General features: G+C 43.6%; 1 protein-coding gene across 5 annotated transcripts in view; it reads right to left on the bottom strand.

Moving 5' to 3' along the window:
* Nucleotides 1-6809, bottom strand: part of senp6a (SUMO specific peptidase 6a) — a 49602-nt gene extending 42793 nt beyond the window's left edge. For all 5 annotated transcript variants that reach the window (XM_083643555.1, XM_083643558.1, XM_083643556.1 and 2 more), the window contains exons 1-2: nt 6687-6809; nt 2053-2140 (exon numbers count right to left, since the gene is read on the bottom strand). In XM_083643555.1, coding sequence (XP_083499681.1) covers nt 2053-2140; nt 6687-6717 — 119 coding nt within the window. In that variant the 5' untranslated portion in view covers nt 6718-6809. The remainder of the gene's footprint in view (nt 1-2052; nt 2141-6686) is intronic.
* Between the last annotated feature and the right edge of the window lie 8191 nt (nt 6810-15000).

Raw genomic sequence — 15000 nt, 5'->3', positions numbered from 1 at the left:
TGAAGCAGCATTAACAGCATCATGGGGACAGTAAGGCCTTGTTCACACAGACAGCCCAAACACCTTTTTTGGCATATCCAGATTGATTTGAAAAAGTCTACACAGGAAACACACAAAGACACACACAAAATGTGATTTTTTTGCTAAATCGGATCCAAACCACTTTTGGATGTGGTTTTGAAATGTTATTCCAATGGGATTTCTACAGATGCGTCTTGCTGCCTGCAGTCTGAACGAGGCCTAAAACTCTCCATGAAACCAGATTAATGAAATAATTTTAGTGTCCGCTATAGGGGTGCAAATTGTAAGCACGTTCCTGAATCGATCATCGGTCACGTTAACGATCAGTCAATCGATTAATTGCAATTCAAATACCAAATTTACCAAACGATAGCAAATGCGTTTTTTTTGCTCAATCAAAAGCTTTATTTCCACAGCAGCAACATAGTGCATATTCCCCCACAGCATTGCATAGCCTATGAAACATATAAAAAAGGTAGATATATTAACACGTGTGTCAGCTTCAAGCCGCGGGCGCTGCGTATAGGCGATTACAACTCACTTTAAACTGTGTCGCAGCTCTTCCTCGCACTGAGCTGATGCTGCGTAGCTCAGGAGCAGCCAGCCAACTTATCCGAATGAACATTGTTCAACAGTGTTGTATGTGTAGATTGTGTACGCAAAATCACAGTGTTTGCAGGTGACATTATTTTCTCCTGTTTGCTTCGCCCGCTTTATTTTTGCAAACGTTACCGACCGTTGTCGTCTTTCTTTTTCCTCTCTTTCTAGACCCCGAGATACTGGCTACTGGCTACCTCCTCATAGTTATAGTGCGCCCTCTGGTGCTTCATTGAGACATACTTTGAAAATACACCATTTACTGACAGCTACAATGTAATGAGACTACACGTTGTTTTATCGTAGATCGAGTAAATTTCACGTGTTCGAGCAAATAGGTTAACGAGCAATTGATGGATCTTAGATTGTTAACACCCCTCGTGTCAGCAGCTCTTGAAGGCAGACCGACCCACCACACCTCACCTATTCAATGGTAGAGAAACACATTACCGCCTTTAAATTAAGAATGCTCCTAATTTACAAAAAAACGTTTGAACCAAAGAGAATGTTTTTCTATAAGTTAAGTTATCCTTTATTTATCCCCGTGGGAAAATTCATCCTCTGCATTTGACCCATCCTCTACTAGGAACCTTCCTAGAGCTAGGAGCAGTGGGCAGCCGCAGTGCAGCGCCCGGGGACCAACTCCAGTTCTTTTGCCATTGCCTTGGTCAGGGGCACTGACAGGAGTATTAACCCTAACATACATGTCTTTGATGGTGGGAGGAAACCGGAGCATCCGGAGGAAACCCACACGAACACGGGGAGAAAATGCAAACTCCATAGCTGAGGTCAGAGAGAAACCTCAGAGGTGGACATCATCTCTGATATCTAAGATCAGATCAATATCGGCAAAGCAACATATTAGTTGTAGTAGTCTAGTCTCTCAAGAAAGACACGTTGGCTAGCGCAATTCATAAATATACTCCCGCCTACCCGTCTGTGCTTCAGGTGTCTCAAAGTTGAAAATACGGTGGAATGTCCGGTCGGTTCGATGGTATTCGACCAATCGCAAGTGGGGAAATTAGTGGATATCCCGCCTTCTTCCTTTGCAAGTGGACAACTTCCTCTGTCCAAATTGTAACAGGCTGAACTAGTACAGACAGTCTCCGGAGCATTGGAAGATGGTGAAAGAGATAAGACTGGCTCGAGAGACTAGTCGAACCCTAACGGCCGTGGATTCTGTGCCATTTCCTAGAACAGACAGAGGAGAGACTTGATATGCAGGCAGCGTTGTATGTGTGTGACCGCCTCTGTGTTGCGGAGCTAAAACGCAACTGAGTGTATTATGTGAGGCGGGGAATAGCCTGCTCATCAGAAGAGGTGTCAGCGGGGTCTCTCCTCTCCTGTGTCGGGAGAGAGATGTGCTGGAAAGTGATGCAGTGCAGGGCAGGCAGCTCCGGTGGGGCTGAAAAGCAGGGCCGGAGCAGTGCTTACTCATGTCTCCTCGCGTCGTCACCGGCCACAGAGAAGCTCCAGTTCTGCTTGTAGCCTCCATCTCTCCGGGTCTCCGATCTGTCCAGGGCTGGAATACAACAAAAGCAGACTGGCGTCAGCGCGGGAACAACACACGGCACCGAGACAAAGCCAGCAGCTGAAATGACCGACGTGGATGTTAGCATACTACTGTAGTATTATATTTGATGATAGCAAAAATGTGCAATGGGGAAACCTTGGGTTCCCTTCCTTGCTAATTTAGCAATTATTCAAATGTATCATTTTAGCAATAGTTGAAAACACACTCATTTCACGACAGTGGGAAGTTGGTCGAAGGACAGATTTCCATATAAAGTTTCCTTATTTTCTTCCCTCAATCAAAAGATTATGTCATGCATGTTGGACAATTATGACTATCACTCTATAGGGCAGTTTATAGTGCAGCGATTGATGGTGGTTGTGACCGACCATGATCATATTCCGTCGTCAGTAGCAACGATATGTTTATACTTCCAGCGACGGGCGATATATATGGCATCTTTGCGATGATCGTTGCGCCCATCATCGCCAAGACTTCATTTGGATTGAACTTTGACCCCATCGCTGGCTTTTCTCGTTTTTCTACCTCCGTGTCTTGAGAGTAAACGAAAATGAAGCGAATGAAACGAAACTGCGCCTCGGCGATGCGTTCTCCCATCGCCTCGTATTTATACTTTTTATGAGCGACAGGGTTCGAAATCAGCGTCCAGCGATAAGGGACGTTCAGCGTTGCTCGTCGGGCGATCATAAATCGATGTACTCTAAACCGCCCATATAATTATTATTATTAATTAATATGAGACACATCAACAAGAAAACTTTTTTTTTTCCCCCCAACTTCCTTTTCAAGACTTTACAGATCTGCGTAGAAATCCGGAAAGATGCCATTTATTTTCTCCCCGCCGCCCGAGTGGGATTATCGGTGACTCTGACATTGACCAACAGAGAAGAATCCAGGATGTGATGGACCGATCTATCCCTGGTGCTATTTTCGGGCGAGCGCCTCTGTAGAGACCTTGGTTAGGGGAAGGGGGGTGGGGGAGTTATCAACTGTTCACCTGCCATCATGGAGATACTCCGGCAAAACTCAGGATGATTTCAGAATTTGCGACATTGGAAATTGGACTGCGACAGTGAAAAGTCTTTTGGTGTTAAGGTCAGCTTAACCCATTGATACCTGATGCAGCATTTGCGTGTATATCCCTCAGTTGTGTGCGTATCCCTTTAAGACCGCGAACCGTGTTAACGCGGTTCACGGTCTTAAAGGGATACGCACACAAATGCTGCATCAGGTATCAATGGGTTAAGCACCCACTGACTGCACAACATGAACCTACAAGCTTCAGCTCCCGTGTCCCGTCCTCTCTCACACCTACATTCCCTTATCATTTCAAATACAAGACTTAAACGCTCTTTAACCTTAAACGCTTAAACCTTAAAACGCACTTTTGACCCTTTCTGCTTCTCGGGCAAAAGGATTAAGCATTAGATAAGGGAAAGACGGGCCTTCAAGGCAAATGGCAAGAAGAATCATCTTCAAATGTTTTAAATCACCCTGGAATATGATCCTTGAGCTCCTCCGCCTCCACAGACCATCAGTTCGCTCCTCGAGGTCAAGACTGCATCGGCGCAATTGAGCCCATTCGCTTCCTTTCATAAATACATGGAGTCACTGTGGAAGCTTCACGTTAACAGATGTTTGCTGAACTGTTGCAGCCCCTTAAGTCTGGGAGATTCCTGTTTTGCCCCATTTTCCAGCTTCAGAAAGCTACCAGGAATGAGCTGAGAAGGTATTAGGGAGAAGAGTGACACTGGATTCCCGAGTGAGAAGATCCTGATTTGGTTCCTTAACCATGATTATACAACAGTTAGTTCCGGCCGGGCAATTTGATTGGACAAGAGGGATCCTACCAGTGCCAATATTCCATAACGCACTGGCGCTTCACTGTGTGTAGATCACTCCGCTTCACAGCTGCCCTAATCAACAAAATGCTTCACAGCTGTAGAGTAGACAGTAGTAAAGTAGACAGCCTGCAGTTAATTACCGTAAATTTCGGACTATAAGCCGCGGCCTTTTCCCCGTTTTTTGGCCCTGCGGCTTATATAACGGTGCAGCTCATCTATGGATTTTTTCAGGGAAAAAAAAAAAAAAAAAAAAAATCTCTCTTCTTTAGCACTCTTCCTAACTATAAATCCACTTCTGTTTTAATTTCCTCTTGCCCTCTTTTCACCACACCGCGGACACTGTGTGCACTGTAAAAAACAAACAAAGGTGGTGTTGTGTTATGTTGTTTTGTTGAAATGTTAATAAATGGGAGCTTCCTCAAACAGCCATCTCTTTCCCGACAATCCCTTCTGTGCATGAACCCTTACATATGGTAATTAAACATTAAAACACAATAAAAAAATAAATAATAAAAAAAAAAACATTAAAACACCTGCGGCTTATAGTCCGGTGCGGCTTATATATGTAACAAACAGGCAATTTTGCTGCTGCGGCTTATACTCCGGTGCGGCTTATAGTGCGGAAATTACGGTAGGCTGATTAGGCTACATTTTTGGCAAAGCAGAAAGCTGAGGGAACTATTTTTGTTGGCGGAGGAATAAATAGAGAAATCATATATTTTCTCAGCTTTTTGTCATTTTTTTTATCAGCTTTGTTTAATAGAACTGTTGTATAAAAGCAATATCACACTCGAGGTCGTGCTGTTATTGTCTAATATCGGCACTGCTGTGATTATCTTCGGCACGAGGCCGCAGGCCGAGTGCCTACGACCGAATCACAGCAGTGCTGATATTAGCCAACAACCGCACTCCCTCTCGTGTGATATTGCTTAAATTTTCTGCAGGTCTGATGCTGGATACATCCATGACAGGGGGATTTATACAATGGCTACAACGATGCACACAGCCACAGGCTGAGTGAGCTGAAGAGAGCTTTCACTCCTGCATGTTGTGCAGATCAGGCCTTGTTGACCCTTGGCAAAACGTCAAAGAGGAAATGTAACTCGTCTGTAGGTGGGACATCTAGGCTCATCTCCATAACTGTGGCTGCACCTGCTAGATAGTAGGGGTGTGCCATATTGTATCCTTAGATATATTGTTAGAATTCATTTGCATATCGTCAAAAATTTATATTGTAATATCGGCAATATACCGACTTGTTGATGTAATGACGTCTCACCCTTGGCCTGCATCTCGACTGCTGTGTGCTCACTTGCTCTTAAATGACATCACTGATGATGTCACAACTTTGCATCTTATGACATCACTGATGGCATCAGTGATTTATGACATCACTGATGGCATCAGTGATTTATGACATCACTGATGTCACTATGACATCATCAGTGGGACAAAAATGGAAACAGAACAGAACAAACGAACATTGCCCACATCCTCCCTTTTATAGATATAGATAGTTGCGCCCATCGCCAAGACTTCATTTGGATTTCATTTTGACCCCATCACTGGCATATATATATATATATATATATATATATATATATATATATATATATATAATGGTGTAAATATTTTAGGGCCATATCGCCCACCCCTACTAGATAGTGGCTGCAAAAGCATGCAACCAATTCCTCTGATATTGTAATTATCTAGACCGTTTTATTTTTGCATTTGTATACTTTACTATCCCCATGGGGAAATGTATCCTGTGCATTTGACCATGATCCTATACTACCTACCTACTGTAGCAGCCCAGGACCAACTCCAGTTCTTTACCAGTGCCTGTGTCAATAGGCCTACTTTTACATCCCCCAGATCTTTAATGCTGGGAGGAGGATGCAGGTAGGTCCATGTTGCTCAGTGCTGTTTGATGCTCTTTTGATTTGACTCTACTTGCTTTGTGTTATTAGAGACCGTCTCTAAACTTGTTATCGCCAGTTTTGGACAGATGAACAGGGGAATGACACAATAAGAGCACAAAAACAGAGAAGACATTGTTGTTTACAAATGTATAACCTCCTGCATTAATGTTAGCCAGCTGGTAATGCTGTTAGGATTTCACACCAGCAAGTTAGCAAGGCAGTGTGTGGCCTGCTTGCAATTTGGTGGTTAAAAGCGTAAATACGAGAACTGTATCATTGTCTTGTGAAAGTGCTAAAAAAAAATCTCGCTGTGGTGGATAACGTTGGCAGCTAACTAGCTTAGCTAAGACAGGAAGGCCTGTCTCCAGTAATGTTCTCATCCAAGTCCCACATTGAAAAGCTAGCTAACGTCAGCGCTAACTATGCTAGCATCAGGCTCACAAAGCCAATTTCACTTCAAAACCCACCCGACTGCCGTGTCAACGTCTCATTCTCCCTTTCAGACACTAAGGTCCACGTTTGTCCCCTGGCATCGCTCATATCAGTCACACCGGCTGAGGATGAGTGGATAATAGCCAACGCGATGTGGCTAACGTTAGCCACCTAGCTAACTGTGCACTCGCTTGGATCCCACATAATTGGGACCTAAAATATGTGGCATGACACTTTACGGACCAAATGTGCGTTGGCACGCACGAACAGGGGGACTTTGTGTCACTAAAATGGCTTCTGTGTGGTTAGAGCTGCGGGGGGGATGCCACGGCTTACCTTCAAAGAAATATCTTGCATTGTGGGCCATGTTTATTCCATGTTCTTCTTCAGATAGCGTTGCTGCTGCTCATCAGCGGCTCTAAAGTAGCTGCCTGCCAGACTGCTGCTCTACGCTCCGCTTTGCACGTGTCAAAGTCCCCGGAGAAAGCTAGCACGAGGCCGGAAATTAGCCGAATTTTCCTTCAAGATAAAATACATTTGGTCATGGACGGTTCTATAAAAACCTTTCAGGTGACATTAAGCAGGCCCAGGGTAGCAGGTAAAGCCTGCAAAGGGAGCATGTGGGCAATGTTTGTTTGTTCTCTGTTTTTTGTTAAATGTTTTGTCCCACTGATGATGTCATAGGAGGCATTATGACATCATCATCACTTGAGCAATTGTGCATTGTGACATCACTGATGATGTCACAATGCCTATGTCATAAGAGCAAATGTGATGTCATCAGTGATGCAAAGTTGTGACATCATCAGTATTGTCATAAGAGCTTGCCTGCAGGGCGGGCGAGGGAGCAAGTGAGCCCGCACAGCAATCGAGCTGCAGGGCAGGCGAGATTTACTCAAATGAATCCTGTGTAAAACCTTCAATTGAATGAGTGCTAAGCTCTGCAAAACTCAGTTAACCCACATTTCAATAGGCTACTGTACATGCACAACTTTTTTACTTCCTGAAATTAGTACAGCTTCTTTATTTCCTGTCCTACACTATTGGATGAACTGATTAATCAGGTGTGCCTGATCATTGTTGTGACTGCAGCACACCTGGCATTAATCAGTTCATCCAATAGTGATGACAGGAAATAAAGAAGCTGTACTAATTTCAGGAAGTAAAAAAGTTGTGCATGTAGCCCATTTGTGTGCCCACATGTTTAGGCTGAGATCAATCTTTATGGCATGTTAATTGTATAGTAAGTAGCCAACTATCAAGCAAAGAAAGATATTCTGATTTGTATTTGCTAGCCTACTTGCTTGTCTTATATGATGACTGGAGGTCATATACATTTTACACACATTTTTATTTAAATACATTTTTTATTTAATGTAATGTTACCCATGTCACTGGATGCAAACCCCTGGTGGCTATAATGGAGGTCCACCGCTCTTGGCTTCAACAGCAAACAGCTGCATTTCTAAATTTACAATTTGGCTACCTCAACAACATCAAAGAGACTTGGTTAATTTCTGTGTGAGAAATTAAACCAAGTGTGTGTTTGTGTGTGTGTGTGTGTGTGTGTGTGTGTGTGTGTGTGTGTGTGTGTGTGTGTGTGTGTGTGTGCGTGCGCGTGCGTGCGTGCGTGCGTGCGTGCGTGCGTGCGCGCTCACACGTGTGTTTCACAAATATTATCTATATATAGCCTACTGTGTATATATATATATAAATATAATCTAATCTTATTTGCACTATAGCCTTAGCAGTGGTCAGTCATAGCATGTTAGCATTAATGCTGTGTGCTTTGCTAAATTTGTAGCCTCGACACGAGACTTGCATTGAGGCTACTAACTTTGAGTGTTTTGGAGTGGAGACTATAGGGCTAAAGTCAAGGCAGTTTAGTTTTACTGTGGATGTTACTGAATGGATCTACAGTCACACCATAACCTGCATCAGCTAGCTCTTTGTTTCTAGCTTGAACATGCATGTCTATAATTCTCCAGTGAACCTCCATCAAAGAGGGGCCCGCATAGCGGCCGAATAAAAAACAACATAGAATGAAGAAAGAAAAAACAAATTAAAATATGTACAGTATGGAAATCTACCTAGAAAAAAATTAACTATGATATTATGCATTTTCATTTTCTACTTATACTACCCCAAAAAATGCAAACGTTCTTCACCAGGCCTTTTATTTTGAAACCAATGTCCGGAAGTGTCACTTGTTAGAGTTTGTCAAGCTTGGCACTAGTCTGCTCTGCTCAGCAAAAGCCTGGCATTAACTTATGTCATCATAAACTTTTGTCTCTCACACACATCTAAATTCATGACTTTAGCTTAAAAGTTGATACAGTAACACCCCGCAGCATTAATACGGCACAGCAGAATCTAAAACAAGTCAATCCACCTTGCCCTTCTATAAAAAGAGCTATAGGCCTATAGTACTAACATTAATAAACTGCTAATATAGATCTACTGCCGGTAGTATAGTAATATATAACTTAGCTAATAATATAGATATCACACAGCAAATCGCCAAGCCAGTACAGAAATATCTATAGGAATACTATGATACCCTCTATAGCTATCTATCTTTCTATCCCACATATAAATGGGAGCTCGGGCTCTGTTTCTCTGTCCCACTGTGATTGTCCCTGTCCCACTGTGATTGTCCCACTGTGATGTCATGAATCCCACTGTGACATCATCCATGATGTCATAAATCCCACTGTGACATCATCCGTGATGTCTTAAATCCCACTGTGACATCATCAGTGATGTCATAAATCCCTGATCCCACTGTGACATCATCAGTGATGTCATGAATCCACTGATGACATCATCAGTGATGTCTAAATCTGACATCATCAGTGATGCTGGTCTCATTGGCCACACAGCAGCCGAGTTGCGGGCAAGGCCGCGCTGCAGCTGAGCTGCGAATGCAAGCTGCAGGGCTAGCTTGGCGAGCTGCAGGACGCAGAGCGGGTGAGCCTAGGAATCGAGCACGGGTAGTGCGCAAGATTCCTAGTATATAAAAGGGGCAATTTTTTTTTCTCTGTTGTCTGTTTAAATTTTTGTCCCACTGATGATGTCAACAATGATGTCATAAATCACTGATGATGTCATAAGTGATGTCACTTGAGCAATTGTGCATTGTACATCAGTGATGTCATACATAGCACTGATGATGTCATCATTGATGTCATACATAGCACTGATGATGTCATCAGTGATGTCATCAGTGATGTCATAAATCACTGATGATGTCATAAGTGATGTCACTTGAGCAATTGTGCATTGTGACATCCTCACTGAGAACAGGCAGGAGATGCCTAGTATTAGAAATGACCCACAGGTAAGATTAGATCACCAGGCTATGTCACTATTGAGTAGCCTGGGTAAACCCAGCCTCCACGTGACCTCTATGTGCTATCGTGACTGATAGCACATAGAGGTCACGTGGAGGCTGGGTTTACCCAGGCTAACTATTGAGTAGACTATATACAGAATACTATAGGGATAATAGTGAAACCATAAGAAATCAAAAATATATATTAAGCTCACTATGTACCAAAGACACTAAACATTCCTATAGGAATAGCCTATTAGCAGCCTTCCCATAGGGATATGCAGTGAAAGGACCACGTGCACCATGATAATGATTAATGTTGATTTATTGATCAATGATTTATTCATCAGTAAATATGCCCCAGGCAGCCGGCACTGATGATAAGAGCTAGATGGCGATGTTTCTCATTCAAATGAGCTGAATCTCCACCAGTCATTTGATCATGATGCTGCTCATTGCTGTCACTGCTCACATTCCTATTAGGAATTACAAGTGTGGCTATAGTGAGTTATGATCTGAACCTACTTTATCATTTTTATCCTATATTCATACCTCCTATTCACTATAATAGTCATAGTGACTTAACTGGTATTTAATAGTGAGATAGTGACCAGGGCCAGATCATCAAGTTAGAGACCCCTGGGCACAAATGTTTGATGGGCCCCTGGCCAACTTTGTTTGGAATGATAATCATAATACTATATTTACTATATTATGTTCATTTATCAGCTTTATACATTTAGCTTGAGGTTGTTTTAGGCAAGTGCTAATGTATGGATGTATCTGATTAGATGCAAATGCAGATATTATATAGTACAGTATTTGCATGTATCTCTTATCTGGATTAAACAAGTGGCATGTTCATATCACCAGCATCTGTAATCATCATCATAATCCATAATTCATAGACTGTGAGAGGAGGGGTGTGGACTTGGGATATCAAAATAAATGGGGAGAGAGAGAGAGCGAGTGAGCGAGAGAGAAAGAGAGATGCTGCACTCTCATAAAGGAAATAAACATGATAATCTATCTATATAAATTTGGCAATGTTTGTCTGTCTCTCTGTTTGTTTCAAGAATTTTGTCCTGCCACAGCTATGCCATTTTAGGTGAGATCGGGCTGAAACTTTCAGGAAGTGTAAAGAGCACCCGTGCGGATGACCTGACTGAGCCGGATTTTTTAATTAGGCAGAGTAATTGCCCTAATTGCCCTAAGGCTGATTGCCCTAAGGCTGAGGCTATGGTTCAGTGATGATGTCATCAGTGATGCCATCAGAGGGCGAGCCTAGGCGATGCCTAGTATTCCTATATTTGTATAATATTCCTATAGTGTGTGTGTGTGTGTGTGTGTGTGTGTGTGTGTGTGTGCACGTGCGCGTGCGTGCGTGCAATATTCAATATACAGTAGTTTATAGTGACCTTATTGTACGCCATTCTCCTATGATATCACTACAATATTTCTATAATATTCCCATGCAGAAGTATAGTGTCTCAATAAGAGCAGCCCTAATCTTTGATCAATTTAACTTTCAGTTTACAAATATACAGCTGATACATTATGTGGCTATCAGGACAGAATTAGTGGACTGGAGAATGTGAAAAATCCCCATGAACTAGCTGTAAGTTCACAGCTTCAGGGAGGGAGACAGGGGGGTTACCTACCTGCTGCTCAGCAAAGTAGAATGAATAGGCCTATTTGTTTTCAAGAGCCTCTTCAGCTTACAGGCAGCAGAGGTCTATAACCAACAGGGCGGCGACACTGCACGTGCTGCTACAGAGCCTGCCGGGGCTGGTTGCTAGTGAATTCATCATGCCTTTTATGGGATCCACCATCTCCTATGAATATTCTCATAATATTACTATAGTAATTTACAAAGGTGTGAGGAACTCGCATTCGCTCAGGTCCTCTCCGGTCTCTTATACGGTCTCCCCTCTCTCTTCTCCCCTTTTTCTCTCTCTCCTCTCTTCTTTCTTTCCTCTCTGCTCTCTCTTCCCTTCCCGCTCTATGCGAGGTTTTTTATAAGCTTTATATAAGTTCTTCAATTCTGTTTATTGATTGTGCTTAGCTACATTTAGCTTGACACATTCTCTGTAAAGTCCTCTGAGACATGCTTGTGAATCAGGGCTATATACAAATAGACTTGACTTGTTTTTCGCGATCTGAAGTAGGCTACTTCCCCCTCATCATTATTATAACAAGTGTCTGTTGAAGAAAAATCACAGGCTTTAACTTGACATTTCTCAATTTAAACTCCTTTAAATGTCAGTTAAATGCCTTCAAATGAGGAAAAATACAAAGCTGGATTAATGTGTAACCTGCGTTGTAGTCCACCCACAGCTGGGGTTTGAACCAGGAGCCCCCCAGCCCATGAGCTCTAGCTGCTAGCATCTGTCGCTACTGTGGAGCGTCTGTTGAGGTCTCAGACAGTGAGGTTTCCCTACACAGCTCGAACCGCGGGCCACCCCACCACATCCCATTAGCAATCGAGACAGGTGAGTAAGCCTATACAGCAAGCCACAGGTAGGTAATGTGTAACACCTGCTACACATAGGTTGTGGCTAGTATACCCATTCATTTGAGCATGGAATGCTAACAGCTAGCTAATATCCTTTCTAGTGACTAGTTCTGATACCCGTTGGTGCATGCAATCACTGTCTGTCTGTCTGTCTGTCTGCCTGTGTGAGTATGTGTGCCACCTGCTGGGTGCCGTGGGTAGTGCTATCACTAATTGATGATACCTGTTGGGGCATGCAATCACTGTGTGTGTGTGTGTGTGTGTGTGTGTGTGTGTGTGTGTGTGTGTGTGTGTGTGTGTGTGTGTGTGTGTGTCATCTGCTGGCTGGCTGTTGTGGGTAGTGCTATCATGACTAATTGGCCGTTTTTGTCCATTTAATGACCTAATTACAATATCTGGCCCTGTCACCATCTGCTTGGTACCTCTGCCGGTACCCGTGCCAAATCTGAATGCTGTCAGTCCAATGGTGTCAGAGGAAAATGAAACCGAGATAAGGATATACAGTACGTTACCCTTTTATGTGTTAAGTGTCTGGTGGGGATAAATAGACTGGAACTCAGAACGTGTAACCTTAAACTCCTTGAAATGACACTTCAACGTGTTTTAACGAGGAGAAATCAAAGGATTCACGAATCCTACAAACAGGTTGGAGGTTGATCTTAAACTTGGTCCAGTTCGATTCATCGATTATAGTCAACGTTTTCAGTGATGCAGCTCCGTCATGTACGCAGCGCCACACCCAGACTTCCTCTTGCTGATGCAGACTTATAGGAAACAACAACTGGTATTGCTCATTGGATCTGTAAGGTAGCAGTCATTTTGAAGCCGGGGAGGACGTGCAGAGTGTGATAACCATCGCAGCACATTAAGAGAGGCATCGGCTATGAGTCAATTCCCTGTAATGAGCTGCTCCTGCACATTATAGCTCACATTAATGGGTTTTGGATGGACTACTTAGGGCTCCTGTTGGAAACTGAAATAATATCCTCCTGACTTTGCTTTCATCTGCAGCGTCTTGTGATGTTAATACAAAGCGCTTTGTGGCTTTGAAGGCAGATTTGTATTTGTGAAATGGAGTTTATAGACACATGTTTCAGCTGACAGAAATCTTTCTAGTAAAAAAGTCATCATATTATGAAGGAAGCAGTATCAAACCGATGTGACTGAACAAAGAGGAAGGAAAAAAAGGCTGTTAACTGCAAACTGTCATTGTAAAAACAACAGGAACTAGAGGGCGCTCACTCATACCTCCGCCAACCTTTCTACAAACTTTTGTGGTGTTATGTGAATCCGTTTGGAAGTTAGGTGCCTGTTTGTGATTGGCCACTCCCATTGCCACGCCTTTTTTTTGCCAGTGGGCGTGGAAAGCTAAGAGATATCCTGCGACAAACAGACAGACAGGGGGTGAAACATGACCTCCTGGACAACTCCGTTGGCAGAGCTTGTGGGTGTCCGGGTAGTGTAGATTCCCTGTCTACCAAAACGAGAGTCGCAGGTTCGCGCCCCCATCGTTCCATACAGGAACGATTGGCTGTGTCTGCGGGTGGGAAGCCGGACTAGGGGTATGTGTCCTGGTTGCAGCACTAGCGCCTCCTCTGGTTGTTCGGGGGCGCCTGTTCGGGGTAGAAGGGAACTGGTGGGAATAACATGATCCTCCCACAAGCTCCCCGCTGTCAGGTGAAAAGAAGCGTCTGGCATCTATCGCATGTGTCGGAGGAAGCATGGTGGTGCTAGGCTATGGCTCTCCCCAGATGGGCAGAGGGTGGAGCAGCGACCAGGGCAGCACAGGGGGAGAAATTGGCCAAGTACAATTGGGGAGAAAATGGAGTGGGAAATTGAAAAAAAAACATAATACAAAAAAGAAAGAAAAAGGTTCCCGGAAAACCTGTGTTATACGTACACAGCCGGCCTCAGCGTGAATAATTTGGTGATTTTCACAGTCGAGTCCCTTGTGACTCGTAGCAAGACCAATCAGATTTATCTGTACGGCCATTTCATTTGAACCAAACAGCTTCGTCACAAATTGTGTTCCAGAGCACAGGACATACATAGCAATGGAAACTAAAGGAAGACTTGACCCTTCTGTAGCACTTCAGAGTCTTCCGGTGTACAGTATGTCAGTCACCATGTGGGAGTGCGAACAGTGACATGTCACTGTCCAACAAATCTGTCATTTCTTGGAATGATCATAAAAATGTGTGTGTGCTGTGTGCAGTGTGCAGTGTGTGTGTGTGTGTGTGTGTGTGTGTGTGTGTGTGTGTGTGTGTGTCTGTGTGCGTGTCATTTCTTCTTCTTTTTTCAAATACTGACTTTCTGCCAGTGCAAGAGGGAACACGCGGTCGCAGATTGCTTTGTGTATATTTCTAAAAGATAACTAGATGAAATCTCTATGATGTGATGAGTAAATGGCTGCTTGATGATGCACCTTCTACACACGTCAGCCCATCAAAGCTAAGAGGCTAAGAGGCTAAAGCTAGATGTCACGTGTGTAACGCCGCACTTTCTCACTGACGCCGCCCGCTGTTTCTCTTTTATAGCGCCTGATTCTGACTCGGTTTTATTGGGAAGAAATGTTCCCATATTTACGGCCTGTGAATGCATCATTTTCAGTGTTTGAAAGCGCTGGCTTGGCCCTGGCAGGGCAGAGGTAAGAAACAATGAACAGAGTGGAGTTAGTGAGCGAACACACCCATTCATTTACATAGCTGAGCTGCACGGGAAAGGAAACGCAGCTGCATGCCAAAACGAGCCCGCCGCCGTGTGTGAACAACATCAAACCTGCTGGAAGTGATTGCTGACAA

The sequence above is a fragment of the Poromitra crassiceps genome, assembly GCF_964638095.1.
Source record: "Poromitra crassiceps genome assembly, chromosome: 9".
In the NCBI taxonomy this organism is placed as follows: Eukaryota; Metazoa; Chordata; class Actinopteri; order Beryciformes; family Melamphaidae; genus Poromitra; species Poromitra crassiceps.
This window is presented reverse-complemented; position numbering and strand designations above follow the sequence as displayed.